Below are 27499 nucleotides of genomic sequence, written 5' to 3' on the forward strand. Positions count from 1 at the left end.
GGGCTGGGAGGCCAATGTGGAGCTCCCGGGAATGTCACAGGAACTGCCTTCGAGGTGAAAAGGGAAGAGCTAAGCCTGGGCTGGAAGGTTCCGCAGGAGCTTCTCGGAGTCACCCCTTAAGTTCTGGATTTGTTCTTTCATTCATTTGTTCTGCAGATGCCCATCAAGGGTCTGCAATGCCAGGTGCTGGGCTGGACCCTCGATTACTGTGCACTGAAGGCAGTGTGGCTGCCCCGGAGCTTCCATCCGAGGGACAATGGACACCAGGGAGAGAAGAAGCCATCAGTGGCTGTGGTGGCCGCCAGGGAGGCCTCTCAGAGGAGGGGCTGCTTGAGCTGAGACCTCAAGAACAGGCCAAGGCAGAGGACACGGAGAGGCTGGGCACTGCCGCAGGCGAGGGGGCTGCTGAGGGGTTGCCGGAGAGTGGAAAGGGTATGTCTGAAGCCTCTCCACCCAGAGCTGGACGGTCACCCAGAGGTGTCCTCAGCTCACATCTTTCTGCCAAAACCCCACATCACGCTTGAAGTTGGACACAACACACCTCACTCAAGGTATTTGCAGCAAAACGTCATCAAGCCCAGGGTGGCCGGGAGAGGAGCCCCATGCCGGATGGGTCTCCACATCATCCCCTTGGTGGCCTGACTCACATGGCCGCTCCCACTCCCACGACCTCGGGGGAATGGGGTGGACCCTGCATTCCACGCCTGCCCCAGGGAAACCCGGGAGCTAACTGTGTCCATGCCCGCACCGGTGTTTTGGTTTGGTTCCAACAATCCAGAGTGGAATTTTATCCCCTACGTGGCATGTTTAAGGAAGACCTAGAGGCTGGCTTTACCCAAAGAGGCAGTCTGCCCTGTAGTAAGGAGACAAACTAGGCCTGACTCGTGGAGGAACTGCAGACTGCCACGCGAGATGTGACCGCACGCACACTGAGTCAGTTTTACGTATCCTGTTTAAACAGCCTGAAGTGCTGTGTGGTTGTCGTATCAGGCTGCTCCCGCCCTGTGGCGGGCAGACTCCTCCATTCCCGAGCCATCTGCACCTCTGTCCTGCTGTAGGACGCGCTTCCCACACACCCAAAGGTCACAAGGCCTCGGGAAAAAAGTAATTCTGAGCTAAAATTAAAGTTACTATCTCCCAACTAAAGCAGTTTCAGGTGCTATCTGGAGCAGCAGGAGCAGCGTGAGTGCAGATAACAAGGAAATACCGCCTCTGCCCGCGGCCTGCGTCCTCCTTGTCCCGCAGCTCCTGTTGGAAATCTCCCCTGCCCATCTCCCAGACTGGGCACACACAGGGCGGTCCTGAGAGGTGATCTCGCCGTGGCGGTGGAGGAAACAGGCAAACATGGGCGGAGGAGTCCTCCGAGCGCTCTGCAACCTGCAAATCCAAGGGTCAGGTGCAGTGCATTTCCTCCAACATTTTGAATAGGACATTTTTCTATCCTCGTTCTGGGAGACAAGATTAGGAAATATTAATATGTGGGCATGGTCTGGCCTTGGGGTGGGAAGGCACTTGGGGGAAATGTGGCTGTTGACAGATGAATGTCCAGATGTATGTGGGATCTAATTCTCCCGCCTCTTGGCTGTTCTCTTTTCTTCGTATCTTTTTTTTTTTTTTGAGATGGAGTCTCTCTCTGTGGCCCAGGCTGGAGTGCAGTGGTGCGATCTCGGCTCACTGCAAGCTCCGCCTGCCGGGTTCATGCCATTCTCCTGCCTCAGCCTCCCGAGTAGCTGGAACTACAGGCGCCCGCCACCACGCCTGGCTAATTTTTTGTATTTTTAGTAGAGATGGGCTTTCACCGTGTTAGCCAAGATGGTCTCAATCTCCTGACCTCGTGATCTGCCTGCCTCGGCCTCCCAAAGTGCCTGCCTCGGCCTCCCAAAGTGCTGGGATTACAGGCATGAGCCACCGCGCCCCGCCTCTTCTTTGTATCTCAATTGTGGGTGCAGGTTCCCTCCAAGGAATATGGAACTGGGAACAGTCCATGGGGGCCTTGGAAGTGGCCGAGGGGTGCAGGTATTGGAGACTTTCTTCATCGGTGACATCGGCAGCCAACACACACGGTGCATTTGCTCAGGGCCAGGCAGAGCTGTGAGAACCTGATACACGTTAACTCCAGTTTCCATCACAATCTGTGAGATTGGCATTGTCTTGGTCCCTATAATACAGAGGAGGAAACTGAGGCTCAGGAAGGTGAGAAAACTTTCAGAAGATGACAGCATGTGGCTGGGTGAGCTAGTGTGTCCAACTGACGGAATCCTTCAAGGAATCTTCTGGAGCATCGCTCGGCAAAGCTATCAGTGAGTACTCGCGCGTGTCGTGTGTTTGAATGTTTACAGGCTGGCTTCAGGGTGACACGTGTCACAGTCTTCAGTATACTCAGGCTGGGGATACGTCCTCCCCACCCTCAGCCCACAGAGCTGGGTGGAAAATGGAACAGGATCAAAGGATACTGGGAGGCAGGAAAAACTCTAAGATGGCCCCAAGGATGTCAGGTGCTGGTCCCAAATGTGAAGACAGATGTGTTCCCTCCCCACTGGGCTACGTTTTTGACCTTAAGACAGGGCTGGGTAGGTGCCATCCAACCACACGGGCCTTCGAAAGCTGAGCATTCCCCAGCTGCAGGCGGGAGAGAGGAGCACGAGGGCATCCCATGCACCTCGCTGGGTGACAGTGGAGGGGACACGTGCCGAGGATGCAGGTGCCCTTCGGGGGCGACTGTGGCCCCCCGAACAGCCGGCAAGGACGTGGAGACCTCAGTCCTGCAACCACAAGGATCTGGACCTGCCGCAGCCCCAGTGAGCCTGGAGGTAGGTCCTCCCCAGGGCTGGGGGAGCGCCCAGGCTGGCTGGCGCTTTGATTTTGGCCTGGTGAGACCCTGAGCAGAAACACAAGCCAAGCCCACCTTGATTTCTGACCTACAGCACGGTAAACTCATAGGGCGTGGTTTCAGCCACTAAGTTTGTGCCGATGTGCTACATAGCGCAGAGAACACACCCCTGATGGCTGGCACAGCTGCCCCCAAAGACCCTGGTGGGCGTCCTACAAGGTGGAAATCCAGAGTTGGATTCACAATGGAGTCTGACGAGGACTGTGGTGCCTGCAGGGAGGGGCTTCCTTCTCCAGGGAAGGGCAGGAAAGCCGGGCACCCCCACAGCCTCCATCTCGGTGAGAGAGATTAGCTACACGTGGAACTCAAGGCCTTCATTCCAGAATTTGGCAGATGATGCAGTTTCTTCTCCAGTCTGGGCCCTGCATCTCCTGCTGACTCTGGCGTCCCTACAAGGGTGAGGAGGCTGGAGCCTGGCCAGATCTCAGGGCTCACCATTCCTCACCTTGAAAATGGGAAATGAGGATGATAAAACTGATGATCTCCACGAGCTTGCTCCTAGAACCTGGTGTGCAGGAGGCACTGAGAGACACTGGCAATGTGGGATGACTGCATTTCTCATCTTCAAAGCGGGGAGAAAACCACGAAGCCTCAGGGCTGAGGCAGGAAACAGACAGGAACACGGGCCGGTGGCTCACGCCTGTAATCCCAGCACTTTGGGAGGCATAGTTGGAGACCCGCCTGGCCAACATGGCAAAACCCCGTCTCTACTAAAAATACAGAAAAATTAGCTGGGCGTGGTGGCAGGTGCCTGTAGTTCCAGCTACCCGGGAGGCAGAGGCAGGAGAATCATTCGAACCTGTGAGGCGGAGGTTGCAGTGAGCCGAGACAGTACCACTGCACTCCAGCCTGGCTGATGAAGCGAGACTCTGTCTCAAAAAAAAAAAAAAAAAAAAAAAAAAAAAAAAAAGAAAAGAAAAGAAAAAAAAATCCCAGCTACTTGGGAGGCTGAGGTGGGAGGACTGCTTGAGCCTGGGAGGTTGAGGCTGCAGTGAGCTGAGATTGTGCCACTGCATTCCAGCCTGAGTGACAGAGCGAGACCCTGTCTCAAAAAACAAACAAAAGAAAAACAAGAGAAGGGAAGGGAACGTGTGTGCAAAAGTGTCTGCACAGTGGCAAGCCACGAGGGTGGCTGGGGCAGGTGGGTCTGACTTCACCAGCAGCCCCTCCCACCCCCGGCCTGGGCTCCCTCATCTTCCTCCACGGCCAGCTCAGGTGGGGAGTGTGGGGGGCCTTAGGGCATCCGTGGTGAGGGACAGGAGTGTTCGGGGCACCTCAGCTTCCCCTGCAGGTGTGGGACCCAGGTTCGTGGTCCCCGCCAGCCTGTGACCCCCATCTTTCTGGGGGTTTGCTGCAGGACCATCTACAGGGGCACCACGCCTTTCCTGGGTAGAGCCTGGTGCTGAGCAAGGCTGTTCATACGCATCAGGCAGAAAGAATAAACAGATGAATGGAGATGTGTGACGTGGTTAGGATGTTCTGTCCCCTCCAGATCTCATGTTGAAATGTGCCCTCCAGTGTTGGAGGTGGGCCTGGTGGGAGGTGTTTGGGTCATGGGGGTGGATCCTTTGTCAATGGCTCGGTGCTGCCCTGGTGGTAATGTGTGAGTTCTTGCTCTGAGTGCACTCCAGGGCCAGTTGTTTAAAGAGCTTGGCACTTCCGTCCCTCTCTCTCTCTTACTCCCACCATGTGGGACGTCTGCTCCCCTTCGCTTTCTCCCACGAGTGGAAGCTTCCTGAGGCCTCCCCAGAAGCAGATGCCGGCGCCATACTTCCTGTACAGCCTGCAGAACCGTAAGTCAAATAAACCTCTTTTCTCTCTATATCATGCAGCCTCAGGTATTTCTTTACAGCAATACAAAAGGGCTAACACAGCGTGTTTGCACCACATGTTCACAGAGCGTGTTTGCACCACATGTTTACACAGCGTGTTTGCACCACATGTTTACACAGTGTGTTTGCATGGCATGGCAGGAGATGGTAGGGGTGCTGGATTCCTCCCCAGTGCCAGCCACTGTCTCTGCACACGGTGGGTTGGAAATTTCTACCTGTGCATGAGAGGAGGGCCTTGGGAATGAATCACAGAGGGGTGGGTCACCCAGATCCCTGGAGTGCCCATTCCAACCTCTGGCCCTGCACACCTGGACCCCTGCTGTGGGCAGAGCTCCCAGGCTGGGTTGCAGGCTGTGCCTCAGGCTTCAAGGTGCACGGAGGGGGCACTGTCCAGCGGTGGCCCTGGAGGTCCCTGTCCCCTAGCCGTGCTGTGTGCAGAGGTAGCTGTGCCCTGAAACCTTCTCTGGGGAGTCGGTGGGAATGCCAAGGCTGCCTCTGGGGAGAATCCATGGAGGAGACACAGCTCATCGGGGATGCTGCAGGGAGGGCCAGCTCTGAGCTCCAGATTTCCAGGAGAAATTGCAAGATGAAATGGAAGGAAGACGCCTCCTGCTGGTGCAGGTCACCCAGGAATCACTGTGCCTTCAGCAAGTGCTGGGCCCTGAGTCCTCCTGCAACAGGCACCTGGCAGCCCTACAGCACTCCTGGTGCCCCTCAGATGCCCCAGCCAGCACCCACAGGCTGCATCTGTGATGTCACACTAGGGAGAAGTGGGCTGACCCAGCTCCAAGTCTGCCTTGGTTAAACAAACAACAGACAGAAACACGTGTCAGGGACTCACGGAGCTGAAGGATTGGCTCCCCCTGCCCCACATCTAGATCTGGCAGGACTAGAGTCAAGTCTCTGTCTCTGAATCTGTTTCTCACGGTCAGTCTCTCTATTTATTTCTGTCTCTATGTCTCTGTCTCTGTATTTCCTGTGTCTCTCTTCTCTGGCTCCTATGTCTCTCTCTGTGTCTCTGTCTCCCTCTCTGTCTCTGTATCTCTATCTCTGTGTGCATGCATCTGTGTCTCTCCCTAAGTCCTTGGTCTGTAGCTATTTCTTGTCAGTAAGAGCTGTTGAGTTCCGATTCCTGAGCCTGTTGTAGACGCGTGTTGATGGCAGCCCAAAGCCCGTTGTGGGAGCCAGCAGCCATGCTGAGGGCCTGTCTCTTGCTGCACAGTCTGTGGGCATCAGCTGGAGTCTCTGGTTGGTTCTGTGGTTCTGCCCCGGCCACTCCTGGAGGGCCCAGCACACGAGGCCCAGGCACTGTCAATCAGGTCTCCCCAACACCCAGCCAAGGCCTGAGCCTTCCCAGGAGGCAGCCGTGAGGGACTGATAAGGCCCCAGTGCAGACCGGGGTTAGGGCAGCCACCTCCCAAGTGGGCTCCCCAGGATCCATCCAGCTCCGCCCCTGCTTCAGATAGTGCCTTAGGGGCTGTCAGGGAGGCCCCTGTGGCGAACAGCGAAACCGACCTTCTCTCATCAACACCCTCCCTTCTCTGAATGCTTAGTGAGTCCCCTGAAGGCCAGGCTCTGTTCTTGGCCCTGAGATCTGGCGTGGACAAGCCGGAGGATTCCCTGCCCCTGTGCAGCCTCCTTCTAGTGCGAGATGGAAAGAACGAAACCCCAAAACAAATAGCCGCAGACGTGAGAAGCTGCAGGGTCGGGCCCTGTTCAGTGCCACTGGCTGAAGCCCCGTGAAGGTAGAGCTGAGCAAGGTGACACTGTCAGGCAGGGCCGAGTATTCCATGGTTGTTCCCGAGTTACTATGGAGGAGCACATGGCCCTGACAGCACGGGCTTGTGCTGAATGCCTCACCGGGGTTAACCCTGGAGTCCCCAGAACAAGCCCATGAGAAGGAACAGGGACTGAGGCCAGGAGAGGCGACATCATTTGCCCAAGAGCTCACAACTGGCCAGGGGCAGGTCTGCGTGTGACCCTTACGATCTGGCTCCAGCCTCTTCTGCGCTGCTGGTGCAGCCTTCACCTACACACGATGGGCAGCCCCGGACCCTGAGGTGGAGGGCTGTGCATCTGCCGCTGCTTTCACTGCGGCCCAGGCCCCCTCCTCTCAGCCAGGGTCAGTTCGGCCCGGGAGGAGAAGGCCCGCCCCCGGGAAGCTTAGGCTGCAGCCCCACGTCTCTCCAGCATTTCTCTTTCCATGCACAGCCCATGACAGGGAACCAGCGCGGCTCTCCTTTCAGAGGCTCTTGCTGCCATGAGAGACGTCGGAGGAAATGAAAAGCCTGCAGGACACATGTCCCAGCCTGGAGGGGGTGGGAGGGACAACGGGCCGTGCTTCGGAGAAAGGGACTAAGGGCAGCATGAGGGGCCCCGAGGGAGCATTGCAGCTGCCTGGCTCCCTGCCCTGCAGAGCCGTCCAAAGCAGACCATCTGTATGGAGGCCTTCTAGACCAGTGGTTCTCCCAGTGTGGGCCCAGGCCTGACTTGCATCCTGGGGAGTGTGTGAAATGCAGTTTCCCAGGCCCGCCCTGGGCCCACCCTGCTGCATTAGAGACGGGGGACAGTGCCCAGCAACCTGGGCTTTCCCCAGCTTCCCAGGATTCTGCTCCAGGCCAAAGTTGGAGCACTGCCTGTAGAATTAGGACAGGCATGGCCCTGCTGGGGGCACCTGCCAAGGCCTGGTGGGGCTGAGATCGCCACCCCAGGGCACGGTTCCCACCTGGGTGTGGACACTCACGTGGTAAGAGGCGTGCTCCTCCCGGTCCATAGGCCGCGTGACGTACATCCGGCCAGACATGGAGTCAATGCTGAAGACCTCCATGGGGGGCTGGTCGGCGCCCACTCCCGTGATGCTGTACCGGATGGGGATGTCATTGTCTTTGTCGGACCGGATCTGAAAGGCAGGAGCAAAGCGAGAAGAGGTCAGCCTGTGGTGAGGTGAGGCCCGGGCCCCTACCTCTGACGTTCATCCCCTCCCATGAGTTCTCGAGCTCGACCATTTTGAGGTACGATGGGGACCACAGCTGATCTTTCATCCACTTTGGGAACTAGAAGGACAATCGACGGTCAGGGTTTTACTGAGAGCTACCGACTTCAGGTCCAGGGCCCATCAGTAACAGGGAAGAGGGAAGTGCAGGTCTAATATTCCGAGTTCAGCAAACACACCAAGAACTCGGGATGCCTGGCAGACACCCGCAGCACAGGTGAAAACAATGGAAATGATGGTATAAAATGGCCTCATGTTCTGACGTCAAACCCAGGACGAGACAAACGCAAGAAAACGAGCAACCTCCATAGTGAGAGGAAAGACTAGGACCCAATGCATGTGTGCCCCAGCCTTTCTAATTGTTTAGAAAACAATTTAGTGATGGTTATCTGGGTCCCAAGTCCAAAGTAAGCTAGAAAAGGCTGCGAACTGGGGGAGGAAATGAAAGGACACAGGCAGACACGAAACTCTGAGTTTTACTTGGGATGGGGAAGGGTTAGGCAAAGCCTTCATTTTGTTTTTGAGCAGAGAGTGAGATTCACACAAGTTCTGGAGAAACAGAAAGGACCCTGGTAGCATTAAAAACAAGATGCACATCTTTCACTCAGTTGAGGCGAAACCTCCTGTAGTGAGGAGGGGGACTTGGTGGTCACCAGCCCACCACAGGTGAGCGGCACTTCCCAGAGCCTGGGGGGTCCCTCAGGGAAGTGGGGAGAGGCCACGGGGATTTGAAAGGTGAAATTGAGAAGGTGGAATGAATGGATTTGCATTCAACTTTGAGCATGTCTTTAGAACACACTACTTTTTTTCTCAAAGTCCACAGGACCATCACATTTCATAATACAGTGGGCCGCAGTGAACACCCCAAAAAATACCCCCAAAACAAAATGGAACAGGACTTTTTTTCTTTTTTTTTTTAGAGACAGGTCTTACTCTGTCACCCAGGCTGGAGTGCAGTGGGGCAATCATAGCTCACTGCAGCCTTGACCTCTTGTGCCCAAGCAATCCTCCCACCTCAGCCTGGAGCAGCTGGGACTACAGGTGCCGGCGACCACACCCGGCTAACTTCTGAAATTCTTTTGTACAGACAAGGTCTCACTATGTTTCCCAGGCTGGTCTCGAACTTCTGGCTTTAAGCGATCCTCCCACCTGGGCCTCCCAAAGTGCTGGGATTACAGGTGTGAGCTGCCACATTCGGCCTGACTAGGACCTTCAACTGAAATGATGCAATTAAAAGGTAATAATAAAACTGAAAAAAGACCTTTTAGAAACTTGAATGATGCTGCAAAATAACCATTGGGTCAACAGGAACCAAAGTTATTTTTAGAGGCTTTTAAAAATATTTCTTTTGTTTAATAATAATATAACTACGTGACTGTGACACAGTGAAACCCAGAGATTGAGTCCCTGCAGCCTCATAACCTTGAATGTTTTCATAATCAAAATGGAATGACAGCCAATGAACCAAGCGCTCAACCCCACCAGGAAAGGAACAAGAAAACAGGAAGCAGCAGACACCAAAGTCATCAATAAATATGACACAGAAAGAATTTGAAAACAGAAAAACCGGGACAACGATAGATTCCAGAGCTGTAGTTAGGTGAAAAGTCCTCAGGAAACTGCTGCGTCTTTGATAAACGTCAGAGAAAAAAGGTAAGTTTTTTTTAAAGCATTTTCTTCGCTATATGTTATGCAAGCACAGGTGAAAATTGTTATGAAATTGATTATTTTTTGAGAAAATATACAATTTTAAACTTGACTAGCAGAGAACACACACCTGGAGATACCGTATGACTTCAGGAAATTCCTCCTAAAAGAACTCAAGACAGGTCAGCTTGCCCTGGAATTTCTGGAAACCTTTCCAGAGCAGAGAACAAGACAGAAAAAGCAGCCCCCTCGGTTTCATGAAGCTTGCAGACCTTGAAGTGCAGATGCATTCTGAATTCTGATGACACACAGCGTGACCACTGCAACCACCCCACGTGTGGCCTAGGTGTCACACCCAGCAGATGCCAACGAGCAGATGCAGCAGCGACTTCCAAGCCTGCTTTATCGTGCCTGAGTAGCCCTTATCTCAGAGACAGAGGGCTGGCTTCTCACCAGGCATCTCATCTCCGCAGCACGATGACTATCATAGGCTAGCCTTCGGAGAGGCTCAAAGCACGTTTGATAGAGTATCCCTTCCAGCTTAATTCGTATCAAAGAAAGCAAGTCATCCCCTGGAAAAACTCCAATTTGTAGAGAATTCAGCCTGATGGAGAACATCTTTCTTAAACCAGCATTTAGCATTTGCACACCAGAGCTGTTCCTATGTGCAGAAGCGCAGTGCCCGGCACACCGGCCACCCCAAGACTGTCTCATGTCGTAATAGCAAAAAAGCTGTTTTCCGTACAGGAAGAGGGAGATGCTGTTTCCATTATAAAGGTGCCATGGGGGTCAGTGCCAATGGGGGGCTGCTCACGTGCTGTGAGACACCGCCAGGAGAGGAGGCCTGCAGGCCCGTGGTGCGCGCGTGCATGCGCGCACACACACACACACTCCTGTGCCCATGTGCACACACCCGCAGTCCGTGAGGAGCATCTTTGTTCCGCCGCCGCAATGCACCTCCTTACTTTCCCATGATCAGGTAGGGCCCTTTCCCGGCTCTGCCCTGAGCCGCACACACCAAGCAGGGCTTCCGAGACAGCGATGGAGGGAAGGGCGGGTCTGGGCCCCTCAGCGGTTGATGGGAAAAGCCTCCAACGAAGCCTTAATCACCCTTCCCTCTACTGCCCAAGGCCACCAGCAACGGTATTCCTGCAGGCCTTCCATGGGCAAGGCCCATCTCTTCTCCACCCATGGAGAGTTTTCACCAAGTTTGGTCACCAGGGTTTATGGGGCAACGTCTAGATAGAGGGGAGGAACCCCCCTTCCTGTCCCCTCCAACGACTTGTCCCTTGGGGGTGGGAGAAAGGTTAAGAGAACACATTCCCAGGAGAGCAGGCAGCTGAGGTGGAGTACGGAGCCCACCAGTCCTGCCGTCCTGGAGCCCGGCGCTTCTCTGAGGGCTGATGAGTATGGACGCTGCTTTGGCTTTGCACTCGGAGCACACAGTAGGCCCTTGAGTGGCTGAGTGGCACTGGGCTGATGAGAACACATGGAGCCAGGTCCAGTCTTCTGGAGGCAAGGGACGGGGAGGCAAGGATGGATCGTAGGCGTGAGGGATGGGGTCTGCAGCAGCCTGAGGGATGGATCATAGATTCACCGTGTACTACTGCTAGTTTGGACGAACGAATCCCTCTTCCATAGGGAAATTTAATGAGGAGACTGCTGAAAAAAATCCACCGCCTATTTAAAGAGAATTTTTTTTTTTCAAGGAAAGCTCATTACGTTTTGGCCATCAGGCCACATTTGCTTATTCTCCAGGCCCGTTTGGTGGCCTCTGAAATACGGCGGGCAGCGAGCGGCTGCGGGTGGTGTGCGTCTAGGGGCTCTGAGCATCGGCTCTCAAAATGCTCTGAATTCTCCACAGTTTACCATATTAAGAAGAAATACTGTGCGAGTGAATCCACCAGGTCAGGGGAGAGCAGTTTTCCCCTTGATTTGTGTCTGGCAGATGAGAAAGACACTGCAGAAGCCCACGATGGGCCGTGAAGAGAGAGCACAGACAGGGGCCTCCGCCGCGCCAACCGCCTTAGGATGCTGCGGAGACCCACGCGCTTCCGCCTTTGTTATTAGAGGACAGAACAGATGGTGAAAGGTTAGTTTAAAGTGATGTCTACATTAAAATAACTTATGGGCTCCGCGATAGTGTTCACCCAGGGACTTCTGCTTGGAAGGCTGGTTCTCGTCCTCAGAAATGGCCAGATGACATGAAAAGTTCTGGCAGGGAGGAGGATTTGCCTGATTTCAAATGAACTTGAAACTGGAGAAAAGTCACCCTGTGTGGTTTTGAATCGCAGACACCTTGGAGGTGGAGTCCCTAAGCTTTCAAGGGCGGAAGCTGGGGAGAGTTACACCACCCAGATTCCGGGGGAGGGAGAGACCCACCCATCCGGAAGGCCCCTGCACCGGGTCCTCCTGCCAGACAGAGCTGTCCCCGTGCACGTGCACGGTCGGGAAGGTCTCTCTTGTCAGCTCACAGACGAAAACAGACACTCTCAGAATTAGGGCTTTCCCCACGAATGACATCCCCTCAACTTGTTGTTGTACATCAGGATAAGATTGCAGGGGAGAGAAAGGTCTGGGAGACCCCTTGGGGCACTGGGCAAGGAAGGCCTTGGAGAAAGTCAGGGTCAGAGTGAGTCAGTTTGGTCTTGACCATTGCCTTGCACAGCCCTGGACACACACGCCATGCACACAAATGCACAGACATGTACACAACACACACACACAACACCCATACACACCACANGTCGGGAAGGTCTCTCTTGTCAGCTCACAGACGAAAACAGACACTCTCAGAATTAGGGCTTTCCCCACGAATGACATCCCCTCAACTTGTTGTTGTACATCAGGATAAGATTGCAGGGGAGAGAAAGGTCTGGGAGACCCCTTGGGGCACTGGGCAAGGAAGGCCTTGGAGAAAGTCAGGGTCAGAGTGAGTCAGTTTGGTCTTGACCATTGCCTTGCACAGCCCTGGACACACACGCCATGCACACAAATGCACAGACATGTACACAACACACACACACACTACACCCATACACACCACACAAGCATACAATACACCCATACACAAACACACATTCATGTACACATACATACGCACACAACGCATGTACACAAACACAATACAAATACACATGCTTACACACAACACACATACATGTACACACAAGCACACACAACACATAAATATACTATACACATACATGTACACACAACACAAACACACTAAATACACAAACACATAAACACACAACATGCAAATACACAATACACACACAGACACTATGCACACAAACACACCAACATGTACACATGACAAACACAGACATGCATACACAGTACACACAAACATACACTCAATACACAAACATACACAAACACATACACAAACGCCACACACACGCAGCACATATGCACAAACGCACACAATACACATACACAAGCACATACAAACACAAATACATACAAACACATGCACACATAACACACAATACACACACACACATACACTCAACACACATACATGCACACACATGCACACAGTGCACCCATACACACATACCACACACACATTCAATATACATACAAACATACACAAACACAAATATACATACGCACGAATACACACACACAGAACACAATACATACGCACACAACACACACTCCCCCACACATACCCGGTGGGATATCCTTTCAGAATGGGAAGGGGTGGCATGGGCTTTGCCCTGCTACTCATCAAGCCTCCCTTGGTTCCTGTCCCAGCATTTTAAAGATGCTTTTAAAATCTTCTGGATCAAGTTCTTCCAGCAGGATGCAATTCTTTAGCGAAGTGTTTCAGCTTTCTCCTTCTATGATATTAAGCCCAGAGATGTTTCCAGGAAAACAGATCGCAGGCCCTTGCCTTTGCAGCCTGTTGGGGGTTCTGAGCTGCCTGGAGCAGTTCCCCTCTCTCTGCTGAGTAAAAGCTCTGGATGGTGTCAGCAGGTGCCGTGGCCGTCCTGCCCCATCCCAAAGGCACAGGACCCAGGCAGGCGGACTTGCACTTGGCCTGCTGAGACAGGCAATTTCTTTTCTTTTCTTTTCCTTTCTTCTCTTCTTTCTCTCTCTCTTTCTTTTTCTTTCTTTCCTTCCTCCCTTCCTCCTTCCCTCCCTCCCTCCCTGATAGGGTGTCACTCTGCCACCCAGGCTGGAGTGCAGCGGTGCAATCTTGGTTCAATGCAACCTCCACCTCCTGGGTTCAAGTGATTCTCCTGCCTCAGCCTCCCAAGTAGCTGGGACTACAGGCACCATCCCCCCCCACCACACCCAACTAATTTTTGTATTTTTAGTAGAGATGGGGTTTCACCATGTTGCCAGGCTGGTCTTGAGCTTCCCAGCCTCAGGTGATCTGCTCACCTCAGTCTCCCAAAGTACTGGGATTACAGGTGTGAGCCACCACGCCCAGCCGAGAGAGGCCATTTTCTTTTAGGATCTGAGTCTCACGGGTGCCTGGAGGGAAGAAGGCGACTCGCCCATTTGCACCTGTAGCTTCCCCATGGCCGTGGCCCATGCTCCTGCTTGAGCTTCTTGGTTTTCCTGCTGCCAACATCAGGGTTTTCTCAGGGTTTCCGTCTGTTCTCCTGCCTGCATTGTACAGCTGGGGCCTCCCTACCTCCCTACCTCCTGCCTTCCCCTCCACACCCTTCTCCACGCCCTAGAACACACACGTGGCTGCCGGTCCCCAGGGATGGCCTGTTGGTAGGTAGGGCCCAGCAGTTCCTGGACAAACAAGTGAAACAAGGAAGGCAGCCCAGGGGGCAGGGCAGACAGGCAGGTAGACCGTCCTGGTCACCCAGCTACACAGGGAAACCCAAGGCTGTCCTGGCCCTAAGCAGGCCTCCCTGGAGCAGAAAGGGCCACCCCGAGACCCAGAGGAAGAGACAGTGAGCAGGCAGAGAAAGGTGGGGATGGAGGTGAGGGCTTGGAGAGTGATTGGAGAGAATGTGGGAGCTTCTGCACCAGGGAAAATGAACAGGAAGGGAGGCCACAGAGAAGGGAGACAGGAGGGAGGAAGAGAGGTGTGGCCGACCCAGCAACCTGCAGAGGGCCGGCCTGGATGATACACAGGTCCCAGAGCACACGGAAGAGGAGGAAGCAGCTCCCGGAGGCTGGGAGGACTGGGGAGGGACAGACCCACGGGGGTGCTCCGGTCTCCCCTCACCATGGCGTCACTGGGGCTCCCCAAGGTTGGTCCTCAGCCTGCTTCTCACTGTGTCTGCCCCGGGCTCCTTAGGGCAAATCACAGTTCCCAGACTTATGTGTCCTTACCATAGCTTCAGAAGCCTCCTCATTCACCCTGAAGCAGGCACAGAAGAGGAGACCCAGGAACCCCCACCCCCGACCCCTGGAGTTCCTTAAGGGACCATTGGAAAAAACCCCAGTGTGCCAGCCCCACCTGACCATCTCACCCACCCATTCTGAAGACGGAGCGACTGAGGCTCAGAGAGGCTGAGGGACGTGATGAAGGTTCACGAGTAAATGATGACCTGGGCAGAGTTCCCAGCTCCTGTTTCAGTGTCACGCTGCCTGCCTAAGTAGCCTCTGAAAGCAGGAAGGGGGCAGAAGAGTTCCCTCCCTGCCATCCACAGGGTCTGAGTGTCTTCTCAGGGCCCCTGGACACTCCACAGGAGATGACCATCCTGGCCCCTTCTCTCACCCCAACCAGCTCTACAAATGAAGCTTTGGGGGATGCAAGTGATAAGTGAAGCCCCGTTTTTTTGAGACAGGGTCTTGCTCTGTCGCCCAGGCTGGAGTGCAGTGGCATGATCACGACTCACCGCAGCCTTGAATTCCTGGGCTGAAGTGATCCTCCCACGTCAGTCTCCCGAGTACCTGGGCCCGGAGTGTGTACCACCACGCCTGGCCAATTTTTAAATTTGTTGTAGAGATAGGGTTTCACTATGTTGGCCAGTCTGGTCTTGAACTCTTGGCCTCACGTAACCTTCCTGCCTCAGCCTCCTAAAGTGCTGGGATTACAGGCATGGGCCAGTGTACCAGGCCCCCCACCCACACTTTTAAAAGTCTCTCTCCAAGGTCCTGGACTAGAACTTCACTTCAATGGAAAGTGATTATAAAATTTTAACCCTGTGCTGTGTGCGATTCTTCTAGGTTGATGCAAAGTGTAATTCCAAAGCCCTTGCCATGGTGCTGGATAACCAGCAAGATTCAGCGACGTGAAACCTGTTCTCATACAATGAATGGGACAAATGTGAGGCTGGGTAAGTGTTCTTACTTGTTTTCCCCCCAACTCTTCCTTGATTCTTGAACATTACTTAAGAGGCTTGAAGATGTTTGTATTTCTTGCATTTTCTGAAATACTTTTCATGCATGATGAAATTCTGCCTTCCATTACGTTCAGTTAGGTTCTTGTGATGAGCAGAAAAGCCCGGGATGTGACGTGAGAGGTCATTTGCTGTGTGACATTGACACCTTCATACGGAACCGTTCACACATACTTTGAGTTTTAGCAGTGATAAAAAGCCCCTCAAAGTCATATGAATGCTAACAAAAGGCAAGAATATGTTCTCACAGACTTGCCCGGCGGGGAATCGTGAATTAGCTCCTTCTCAAAAATGCCCTTCAGGTTGCATCAAATAAACAGAGAGAGGCACCTCCTGAATTTTTGGCGTGGGATTGCAGGAGACTCTCCTGGCTCTGCTGGAAACAAAGGCCTAGTTGACTCCAGGGGCGTCACTGTTCTCCCATGGTGAGTGGTCCTGGCAATACAACCGAGGTGCCTCACCCTCCCTGTAGCTGATGGGCAGGCCCAGGAGCTAAGCTGGGTCGATCAGCTTCTCTCACCAATGTGGATCTGGAGTCAAGCATGAGTCCAGAGTGGAAACACAGCTGGAGCCCTTCCTCGCAACGCCAGAGCCCGGTCAAACCCGGAGCCCTGGGGTCACCCAACCGTCCGGCCTTCCCCTCTAGCCTGTGAGCAGCCAGGGTCCTTCTGGCAGGGTCCCTCTGCTAGGGACAGTCGGATTTTGCAGGTGCAGCAAGTGGAAGCCTCTGCCTGACCTGGTGCTGTCTGGGGAGCACTTAACACAGAGCCCGGCAGGAGAGAGCGGACCAGAGGGCGACCTGACTGTGGCGCTCAGGGCCGGGCCTCAGCCACAGAGAGGCCCACCTGGACCTCTGGATCCCTGTGTCTTGGGTTGGGGTCCCTGTCAACAGAGCCCAAGACAGGGATTCTCACACGAGTGAATGACTAGGGAAAGCCTCTAGAACCAGCGGGAGGGATGAGTGATGTCTCAGCCTGGGTCATTCAGCCTCACCCCATGGGAAGCCCTGGTGTATGAACTGAGCCTTGAGGCCAGGAGGCTGCCTCTGTGGGCCGACCCTCCTCCCAGGCACCTCCCAGCACAGCTGCGGCCCTCAGCCGTGCTCCGTCTTCTGGGAGGTGTCTGCTGTGAATCATGAGCAAAGCAAGTCGACCTCATGACGGCAGGGACGGGGTGGCTGGCTCCCAGGGGACCTGGCTACACTAGCAGTGCCCACCACACCCAGTGGAATTGTTGTCCAAGCCCTTGTCATGGCCAGCTATTTTATTATTATTATTATTATTATTATTATTATTATTATTATTAAGAACACTGGCCAGCACGGTGGCTCACACCTGTAATCCCTGCACTTCGGGAGGCTGAGGCAGGAGGATTGCTTGAGGCCAGCAGTTCAAGACCAGCCTGGGCAACACACCCTGCCTTTAAAGACAATAAAAAACAAATAAAAAACAACTTAGTTGGACATGGTGACACATGCCTGTAGACCCAGATGCTCAGGAGGCTGAGGTGGGAGAATCACTTGAGGCCAGGAGTTCAAGACCAGCCTGGGCAACACAGTGAGCCCACATCTCTCTAAAACAAAACAAAACAAGACAAAAAACGAACACTATTTTCTTATTTTGTTGCCTGCCTTCTTTCTGTCTCGCCCACTGGACTGTAAGCTCAGGAAGCTGGTCTACGACGACGCAGTACCAGCCTCCAGCGGTGCCTGGACAGCTGCTCAGAAGAGTAAGAGATTCTCGTCTGGGGGAAGATCTGAGGCATCCAAGGAGCTCCTTGAACTTGATGGCTAACAAGGGCTGTCACTGCACAGAAGCCAGAGTGGAGGCAGCTTCTCCTTCTGACTCGGGCTGGGAATAGCTCTGACTGTCAGGGAGCCACACAACTAAAGCCAAGTCCAAAGTCGAGAGGGGTTCTTTGTTGTTTCAGCCTGAGGGGCTGGTACTGCGGGGATGGGCAGCGCGAAGTGACAACCTGTAGTGCGGTGTGTTCGCCCTCAGAGGTGTCGCCCATGCCCTCCCCTGATTAGTCCTTGTCATTTTCTGGCTCCAACATGAGCAGTCCGGAGTCTCGTCAGAAAACCTTCATTGATATTTAATGCACGCATCCCCACCTGCCTCTGGAAGGTCTTGTCACACAATGTCTACTTTCCTCTAACAGGACCTGTCTGCCCCTGTAAATGTGCCAGTCCACTGGGGATAAGGGAGCAGGGTCCTGTCCCTTGGGAGCTGGGCTGGAAGATGCAGGGAGCTTAGACCCTGCCTGGGCTGGAGCACAGGTGCAGGGGTGGTAGGAGTCCAAGGGGGACAGAGTCCAGCAGAAAAGATGGAGGCCAGACCCCAGACCCCAGGCCCCAGATCCCAGGCCCTAGGCTCCAGAAGGAGAGGCAGCTGAGTGAGGGGGGCAAGGGGCAGTAAAGGAGGGCATTTAGGGGCAGCGAGGAAGCCATGAGGCTGGAGTCGGGCCAGAGAAGGAGACTGCCATCAGCCCAGGCTTTACCTGCGGAGACCCACTTCTGCCAGCCTCTGGAAATCGCCCTGGTCCACCCTTCCTCTGCGTGGGCTGCATGGGGGAACCCTCCCACCTGGCCCCAGGACAGCCATGGGACCCCACATGGACCAATGAGAGTGCAGCTCTCTGGGCACTGTGATTGGCCAGGAAGGACATGTGACCCATGCTGGGCCAATGGGAAGGAGACCTGCCGGAATGGCTGTCTCCCACTCTAGCCACCCTGTGCCTCCAGGCAGTGCTCATGGAGACACGGAGGAGGGGGCGCCTCCTCACTGGCTCTTCACTTTGGGAAATGGTTTTATCTCCTCGTCTGGAAATGGGATTATTTTATCCAGCCTGCAGAGCTGTTGCCAACAGTGGAAAGGTTTTATCTCATCTGGAAATGGGATTTTTAAAATCCAGCCTGCAGAGCTGTTGCCAAGAGTATATGAGAGATGGCAACTGAGGATCTGCGATGTCTGTAATTCAATACTGATGGCCGAGTGCTGTGCTCCGTCACTCATGGGTCTGCGTGCTGTGCTCAGTCACTCATGGGGGCTGAGTGCTGTGCTTGGTCACTCATGGGGGCTGAGTGCTGTGCTCAGTCAGTTATGAGGGCTGAGTACTGTGCTTGGTCAGTTATGAGGGCTGAGTACTGTGCTCAGTCAGTCATAGGGTCTGGGTCCTGTGCTCAATCAGTAATAAAGGCTGAGTACTCTGCTTAATAATGTGGGTTGAATACTGAGCTTTGTCAATAAATGAGGGCTGAGTACTGACGTTTGTGAATAAATCTGGACTTTTTGTGTTGTCAACAATGAGAGCTGAGTACTATGCTGTGTCACTAAATGTGGGCTGAGTATTGGTTTAATCATTAATTTAATCAGTAATAATGCCTGAATACCATGTTTGCTGTCTCCCCAAGAGAGCTCCGCACACTAGTAGACACACAGAAAGTGCTCTGCAAACCAGAGTGGATGATTGAATGAAACAAGGGACAAGGGACAAGAAATATCTGTATATCCAGCCTGGAGGTCCCAGACCACAAGAATAAAAGATTTAATTTAGGCTTTTACTGCATGATGGCATATTTAGGTCTTGTCCATTGGAAGCGTCAGAAATCCCACTGTAACTGGCTCAAGCAAAAAGGCAATATACTGGCTGCTATCCTGGAGTGGTGTGGGTTTCAGGCATGGCTGGATCATGCGGGCTGAGTACTGTGCTCATTCACTCATGGGGGCTGAGTGCCACGCTCAGTCCATTACCAGGCGGTCCCTTCTGACGGGGCTCTCAGCACTCGCTCAGCCCACCCCTCAGACTCACAGGTACTCTCCCCTCTGGTGCCTCAGACTTCTGTACTTACATCCCATCAGCATAGCAGCCCGAGGGGTAACAGCAATAGGCTAACAGTACAATCATGACAGTACTAGTAATAGCATCAGTGTCAGGGGCACAGAAATAGAGGTCGTAGAACCAGTGATGATGGTAATGACAATGGATGCTTCCCTAACCAGTTCACAGTGCCAGGCAGTACCCCAGGTGACATGGTTAGGCTTTGTGTCCCCACCTGAATCTCGTCTTGATTTGTAATCCCCAGGTGTTGAGAGGGAGACCTGGTGGGAGGTGACTGGATCATGGGGGCAGTTTCCCCCATGCAGTTCTCATGATAGTGAGTGAGTCTCAAGAGATCTGACGGTTTCATAAATGTCTGGCATTTCCCCTGCTCACACTTCTCTCTCCTGCTGCCAAGTGAAGAAGGTCCTTGCTTCCCCTTTGCCTTCTGCCCTGATTGTAAGTTTCCCCGAGGCCTCCCCAGCCTTGTGGAACTGTGAGTCAATTAAATCTGTTTCCTTTATAAACTACCCCGTCTTGGGTAGTATCTTTATAGCAGTGTGAAAATGAACTAATACACTAGGCACATTACATCCATCCACTCACTTACTCATCACCACAACCCCACAAGGCAGTGCCATTAATACAGACAAGGCCATTCATATGCAGTCCTTCACCATTACAGATGAGGAAACTCCAGCACTGGGAGGTTGAGTCACTCACCCAAGATCACACAGCTCACAAGCCCTTGAGCTGGGATCCAGAACCCAGGTGTCCTGGCCCTGGTGCCCCTGCTCTGACTCACCAGCCTCAGTAGGGAAGGTGGCTCTCTCCAGACAGCTCCATCGAATGTCCTGGGGCAGACACTCATTGGATCTTATCCCAACCTTGAAGCAGCTGCCATGGCTGGAGATTGGAATGGGCACATCTACCAGGCCTGGGATGGCAGCTGCATCCACCCAACCTGCAGGACGAGTGGGCAAGGTGGTCCCCCAGCCAAAGGAGATGGAAGGAGGAAGTGGACACAGGCAGACTCCAGCCGCTCCTGCCCAGGCCCAAGGCTCCCAGCCTGTCCTGCCTATCAGGTGCCTGTGCCACATCTCATGGCCATCTGGAAGCCATGAGCCTCTCAGCCTCTGTGGGAATGAAGGCAGATGCTGGAGGGGCTGCAGGATTCGGAATTGGGCGCACCACGTGCCAGTGACGCCTTCTCCCCTTAACGCTGGGAATCCCACTGCAGGAGTGGTATGCTGTGGAGGAATCCCTGTTCCCCAACTCAGCCCAGGAGTCTGGAGGGACCACATGGGGGTGTGCAGGGTGGGCCTGGGGTCCTGAGGGGGAAGGGGCTGCACTGGGGCCTGCTGGACACTTGCTTTGTTTGGCATCAAAGTTTGATGAGGACAGGGACCTGCTGTGTGGTTCAGGAGAAGCAGAAGAGCAGAAGCTAGTGAAAAGCTGGTATTAATGGAAGGTCAGGGAGTGGCACATTCGGGGTGTCAGGCCTGGCCGTGGCCAAGGGACTCACCCGTCCTGGAGGGGGTGCAGCCTCCGCAGGTGCAGGGATTTGAGCACAGGCCCTGCTAACCGAGGCCTGGGGCTCTTCCCTTGAGAATTTACTGCTCGCTAAAATGGACAACTTTTTACAAAGAAATGGCTACTTCTCATGTGGAGTTCAGCCTGGAAGTGGGCCAGATCTTTGCTGGTCACCATGAGGACCCATCACCATGATTTATCCTTTTAATTGAAATTTCGTGTTCATTTATCCTCAAGTGCAGGGCATGTTCCCAGTGCCAGATGTGGTCAGGGCAGCCACAGGAAGGAAGCTCTGGCCGCCTGGTCTACCAGGGACAGACGCCAGTGTGAGGCCCGTGATGGGGCTGAGAAGATGGATTTCAAGCAAACTCCATTCACAAAAGCTCCCCCAAGAGCTGAGGGTAGCCAGCGCCTCCAGGAGGGGCAAGACCCCAGCCCCCTTTCCCATGGTTCTTCCCTTTCCCTGCCCTCGAGGCCTTCGGAGCTCAGCTTCAAACCCCCACTCCAGGAGCCCTCCCAACTGACATTTCAATGTCCTCATTGCAGCAGCAGGTTCCTGCACCATCAACAAGCAGGGCGTTGGGATAGAGGAGCGGAGGTGAGCAGTTAGCAAGCTCCTGCAGGTCCGAGACTCAGCGCACGTGACCAAGAGCAAGATGTTCAGGGGCAAGAAAGGGTACCCAGAAGCAGAAGTAATTGACCTTGGAGTGAAGCCAGCACCGCCCGCTCCTGCTGCTCTGCAGGGCCCGCCTGCGATGGATTCTAGCCTTGGGGGAAGAGCTTAATGGGTGAGGAAGGGGGACCATGTTCATTTCAGTGTCTCTCCAGAGCATGTGCTAGGGCGTCTGTTGAGGTGGACAAGCTCAGCGAGGGGGAGGCCTGGGAGGTGGGGCCGCTGCAGATTTTCTGGGGCTCCTGACAGCCCAGCCCCACCTCACCAGCAGCAGAAATGGGGTAACCTGGGCTGGCCAGGTCCTGAGGGTCCTGGGAGGTGGTGGCCCTGGGCCAGAGGCCCTGGGAGGTGTGTGCTGCCCTCCTGAATGCCGGGGGACAGGTGGAGTGTGGCAGGCGGTGGAAGTCCAGGGAGGGTCCTGAGGAAGAATGCTCAGGGCCCGCTATCTCTGAGCTTGAGTATTGGATGGACTTGAGTATTTTCCACACAGAACGCTGAGCCCTGGGATGTGCCGTGCCACGCAGGTGCAGGGACGTGGCCTCTGACAAGAGAGGACTCGCCTGCCTCCCTTGGAGCCGCTGTCTAGTGAGAACAGGAGGCATGCTCAATTTCACCTGGGGCGGGGGGCTCCAAGGAGATGGATCTGGGTCATGTGAAGGGGTGTGGGGGTGGGGCCTCGGGGTGGAATGCGGGAGTGGGCTTGGGGCCAGTCCCCATGAAGGGGCAGGCCATGGGGCAGGGCTATGGGGCCAGAAAAAAGCTTCAGAGATCTGGGACCTGCAAAGGTTTCCACAGCATTTAATGGGAGTTTGGGTTGGCTTGCCAAACACACCGAACCGCCCACCTGCACTTCCCACACCTGCCTCCCAGCCCCAGGGCCGCCTGAGGCAGGAGCCTCGTCCCTCCCGCTCCAGCGGGCCAGGGGCAGAGGGATGAGGGAAATGAGCTTTGTCCCTGGTCCAAGGGGACTGGGGGCTGGAGGAGGGCTGCACAGACTCCCTAGGGGCAGAGACGTCAGCCCCAAAACTGGAGACTGAGCAAGGGGCCCACAGTCACCCGCCCATCTCCAGCCCATGGGCGCTGGCACAGAGGGAGCGTCCCGGGGGCTCCTGGAGTCCAAGTCCATCCTCAGTGGTGAGTCCATATTTAATGCTTGGCAGAGGAGCACCCACTCGCCAGGGCTTCCTCTACACGACGCCCACAGAGCTGCTGTGGAAAACAGGCTCGTGGCCTCCAGAAAGGTGAGCAGAGCCGCTGCATGTGTGACCCAGCAATCCCACTGCTGGGCAGATGCCCTAAGAATCAACATCTGTCCACAGAAAGCCTTGCACACAGACGTGCCTAGCAGCACATTCATAATAGACTCAAAGTGGAGACCAGCCAGCCAAGTGTCCGTCAGCTGCTGAGTGGCTAAACGTGGTCCATCCACACAATGAAATGTTATTTGACCCTGAAAGGAACTAGGGTCTGATATGAGCCGCAGTGTGGCTGAACCTCGAAAACATTATGATCAGCGAAAGAAGCCGTACACAACCCCCACATAATACCTCCTTCCATTGACATGAAGTATGCAGGACAGGCAAATCCATAGAGACAGAAAGTACGTTATTGGCTGCTGGGGGCGAGGTCAGGGAAGGAGGAGTGATTGCTTAAAGCAAGGTCCCCAACCCAGTACAGGTCTGTGGCCTGTCAGGACATGGGCTGCACAGCTGGAGGTGCGTGGTGGCCAGGCGAGCATGACTGTCACAGTTGCCAGCGCTCCACCTCCTGTGATGTCAGTGGTGGCATTAGACTTTCACAGGAGCAAGGATCCTATTGTGACCTGCACATGTGGATGGAGGCTGCACACTCCTTATGAGAGTCTAATGCCTGATGATCTGAGCTGGAACAGTTTCATCCTGGAAACATCCTCCCTCCCCGGGGCCATAGGAAAATTGTCTTCCGGGAAACCAGTCCCTGGTGCCAAAAAGGTTAGGGACTGCTTATCTTATCTTTACAAGCACACTATGAGGCGGGTAAAATCATCATGCCTAGCTTATAAGTGAGGAAGCAAAGGCACAGAGCGGCTAAGTGTCTGAGCCAAGGCCACACAGAAGTGAAGTGCAGAGGCTGGGAGCTGAGCCAAGCCTGCAGGACTCCCACATGGAGGCCATCAGCAAAGGGAAGGAAGAGCCTTGGGAAGCAGTCCATTTCCTCAGGACCTGCCCCTCAGGAACTGAGCAAGAAGTGGATTCCGAAGGTGGGGCACACACTGCCACCAGCTGATTGTTCTCTTAGATTCCCCTTGAATCGAGAGGTTCTTCCCTCTCGTTCTATCTTCTTGTGATTTATGTGCTGAGGAAATCAGATCATTGGTCCTACAGTTTCCCCAAGACTGGATTTTGCTGGCTTCTCCCTACAGCGAAATTTAATCTGTCTCTCTCTCCTCTGTATCCTACACATGGTGGTAAGATCCAGAGGCCAGGTCAGGATCATGTGTAATGGGGGGAGGCAAATATTTCACAGGTGGTGGATGGTGGGTGCTTTCATTAGAAGCAGATAATGTCTGTTTTTTCTCTTTTTCTTGGTCTCGTTGCCACTGTATCTCTTTTATTTATTAATTTTTTGGGAGTTTAGCAGCCACTGATGATCATTGTCTAGATGTGTTATTTCATTAAAGATCACAAAATAGAAATGCTTCATCACCTCTACCTCATTTATCAGGTGAAAAACTTCATGAAGTACAACTTCCCATCACATTACCTGGAGGCACTGGGCATACAGAAATGTCAGGAAAATGCTTAGTTCTTTTGCTTTATTTTCTTGTTTTCAAAATAATAAGTTGGTTACTTAGCTTCCTCAAGGGTGACCCGTGAGATTTATTTATTTGTAAAGAATACTGATGAATCTAACCTACTAGATCTATTTCTATCTGCTGCAATTGCTATACTGAAACGGTTCCATTTTGAACAATGGGAGCATCTTCAAGTTGATTTGGGTGTCCTGTTGGGTGTGACCCTGTCATCTCTGAGTGTTCGTTTGTCTGCTGGTGTGGCAAAGTGTTCTGGTCTTATCTTGTACATTTCCTGTGTGGAATTAAAATTTCTTAGAGGCCATAGCCTAGGGTCTTGGGTGTTCAGTGCTATTGGGCTTGTCTTTTATTTCCTTATAATGGATAGAGCTAGGAAACACATTTTTAAAAAAAGATGTCATATATCAGGAGCTCACATTAATATCTAAAACCAAATTGAGGACTGCAAGGTAGTAGAAATCATTGATTTCACATCTGTATCTCCTTTCTCCCATACCAATAATCCTGGTCCTCAATACTTATTCATTCGCTTTATACCATAAGAACAAACAACGTCTCAAAATAGCAATACCAATAAATCACAAACAATATGATTACTGAAAGTAGTTACGATTTTTCTTTTTGGTCTTGGACTATATCCCACCAGGAATATATAAGAAAAATTATCATGTCTTAAAGTCACTTAAAATAATTCCCACCTGTGTAGCAATGTCACCAACTTGATAGACAGACTCATTGATTCCATTTTGCTTTTGATTTTTAGGGATTGCTTTGTTAATGTATTGTAAAAGATAACTTTGTAAAAATATTTCAAAGTCAAATCCACCGAGGTCTGTTCTGAGATGTTCAGCTTCTATTCCTATCCCTTCCATCCTGGCCTCTTCCTTCCCCACATTTGTTCATTTTTTATTTATTGTATCATTTTTTTAAAATAAGGAAACATACACACACACACACACTTCTCCCTTCTTAAACGGTAACAGCTACGCACATTTTCCTCTACCTTGCTCAAAAGCAGAGGTGAGGAGACAGGTAGGAGGGCATAAGGCCACCAGGTGAGCAAGGTGGGCAGCCTGGTGAGTGAATGCTATCCCAGGTCATCAACGTGTCTCGAAGGACCCAGCGCACCCTAATGCATGCAGTAGGTGTGATATAGTGGCTTATTTAATTCACCCGAGAACAAACATTTGTGGAGGTCTTTGCTGAAAATATTTCCTTCCCTGGAACATTGACCAGCTTATATAAAATGTGTTATTCTTGAAACCCCCCCGCCCCCATCACCGCCCTGTCTTGTACATGTTCTCCTTAGCACGGGGGCTGGTGGTGCTGTTCTCATAGACACAATTTTCCTTAAGGGCATCAGAAGGCCTTCTCTGACAGGGTGGCCCTGGAGCAGAGGCCTGGATGGAGTGAGGAGACAAGTCACGTGAGTGTTGAGGCAAGAGCATTCCAGCCAGAAAAGACCAGGAGTGCCCAGGGAGGCAAAGGCACTGGGTCAGGAGCTTTGCTGGCATGGCTGAGGGGCAGTAAGGAGGCCAGGATGGCAGGTGTGGAGCAAGCAAGGAGGAAGTTCATAGGAAATGGGAGCAGGTTATGCCCAGGAGGCCCAGGAAGACCTCACAGGGACTCCGACTTCCACCCCCGTGAGAAGGGATGATGCCATCCGGGAGTTTTGAGCAGAAGGGGCGCTATCTGATGTGCATTCTAGAGGGACCCCTTGCTCTTGCTGTTTGGCCTGCAGGAGGAGTCAAGGGCAGAAGCAGGGCGGACCATGAGGAGGCTGCGGTGATAACACAGGATGGTGGCTGGGGTCAGAGCACACCATGGCGGTGGGAGACGCAGCCTCTTCTAGATCTATTCAGAAGGTAGAGTTGGCAAAATCTGCAGACAAATCGGATGTGAGATGTGGGCAAAGAGGCATCAAGAAGAACTCCAAGGCCTGAGCAGAGCAGCAGGAGGACAGAGCTGCCACTAACCTTGGAGAAGCCCATGGGGAGTGTGAGATGTTCGGTTGGACATGACAAGTGTGAGAATCAAGCAGGCAGCTGATCATGTAACAGCAGTGCCTTGGAGCATGGCAGGTGGGAGTCAGCTTTGGGTCTAGACCCGCTGGGTTCAAATTCTGCTTCCATTTTCTGCCTTGTAATCTTGAGCAAGTCACTTAACTTCCTTTTTGCCACAGTTTCCCCTCTGGTAAATCAGAGATAAAAATGGTCTCACCCTCCTAAGTTTGGGTGAGTATTAACCGAGATCTTTATGTGAGGCACTGAGAATAGTGCCTTGTCCTTTGTCAGGGCTCAGTAACATTCTTAGGAGGAAGCTTGGTGTTGGGGCAAGAGCTAGATCTATCACTCTGCATTTTGGTATTATTATAGTTTTTGTTTGTTTATTTGTTTGTTTTTGAGACAGACTCCTACTCTGTTGCCCAGGCTGGAGTACACTGGCATGATCTTGGCTCACTCTGCCTCCTGGGTTTGAGTGATTCTCATGCCTCAGCTTCCTAAGCAGCTGGAACTACAGGCATGCACCATCACGCCTGGCTAATTTTTTGTATTTTCAGTAGAGATTGGGTTTTACCATGTTGTCCAGCTGGTCTCGAACTCCTGGCCTCAACTGATTCACCCACCTTGGCCTCCTAAGGTGCTGGGATTACAGACATGAGCCAGTGTGTCTGGCCTATAAAGATAGCTTTTAAAGCCATGGGGTGAAGGAACGAAGGAGGGATGAAAGGAAAAAAAATTAATCAACTTAAGAACTATGTAGAGTGAGAAAAATCAACCCACGCCATAAACCCACTTATTGCTGTGATTATGGGATAAAGAAAGTGGCCAAGGGGTCCCAGAAAGGAGTGAGGTTTGGAAAGACGACCTGAGTTTTCAACACCGTCCTTGAAGAAACCTCGTGCTTCAGCTGTCAACACTCAGAAAATTTAACTTCATTTTGTGGTCTTAGGAGGAGGGTGAAGAAGTCTGTTCTTTTTTTTTTTTTTTTTTTTTTTT

The 27499-nt window shown here is 52.9% G+C and overlaps 1 protein-coding gene and 1 long non-coding RNA gene across 3 annotated transcripts in view; one reads left to right on the forward strand and one right to left on the reverse strand.

Annotated features, from left to right (window-relative positions):
• LOC108541616 (cadherin-4) overlaps positions 1–27499 on the reverse strand; it is a gene marked incomplete at its 3' end in the record, with an annotated part of 687309 nt that overhangs the window by 76924 nt on the left and 582886 nt on the right. The window contains exon 5 of the mRNA XM_017891180.1: positions 7466–7621. Within this exon, the coding sequence (XP_017746669.1) occupies positions 7466–7621 (156 nt within the window). The remainder of the gene's footprint in view (positions 1–7465; positions 7622–27499) is intronic.
• On the forward strand, positions 9267–18884 carry LOC108541650 (uncharacterized). 2 transcript variants are annotated; one of them, XR_001889015.1, is made up of 3 exons: positions 9267–9367; positions 15512–15621; positions 17346–18884. It is a non-coding gene; the product is annotated as an uncharacterized LOC108541650 (long non-coding RNA). The 2 variants fall into 2 exon arrangements; XR_001889014.1 differs by lacking the exon at positions 17346–18884 and adding an exon at positions 15762–16140.

Source organism: Rhinopithecus bieti, unplaced genomic scaffold (genome assembly GCF_001698545.2).
Source record: "Rhinopithecus bieti isolate Rb0 unplaced genomic scaffold, ASM169854v2 scaffold_20477, whole genome shotgun sequence".
NCBI lineage: Eukaryota > Metazoa > Chordata > Mammalia > Primates > Cercopithecidae > Rhinopithecus > Rhinopithecus bieti.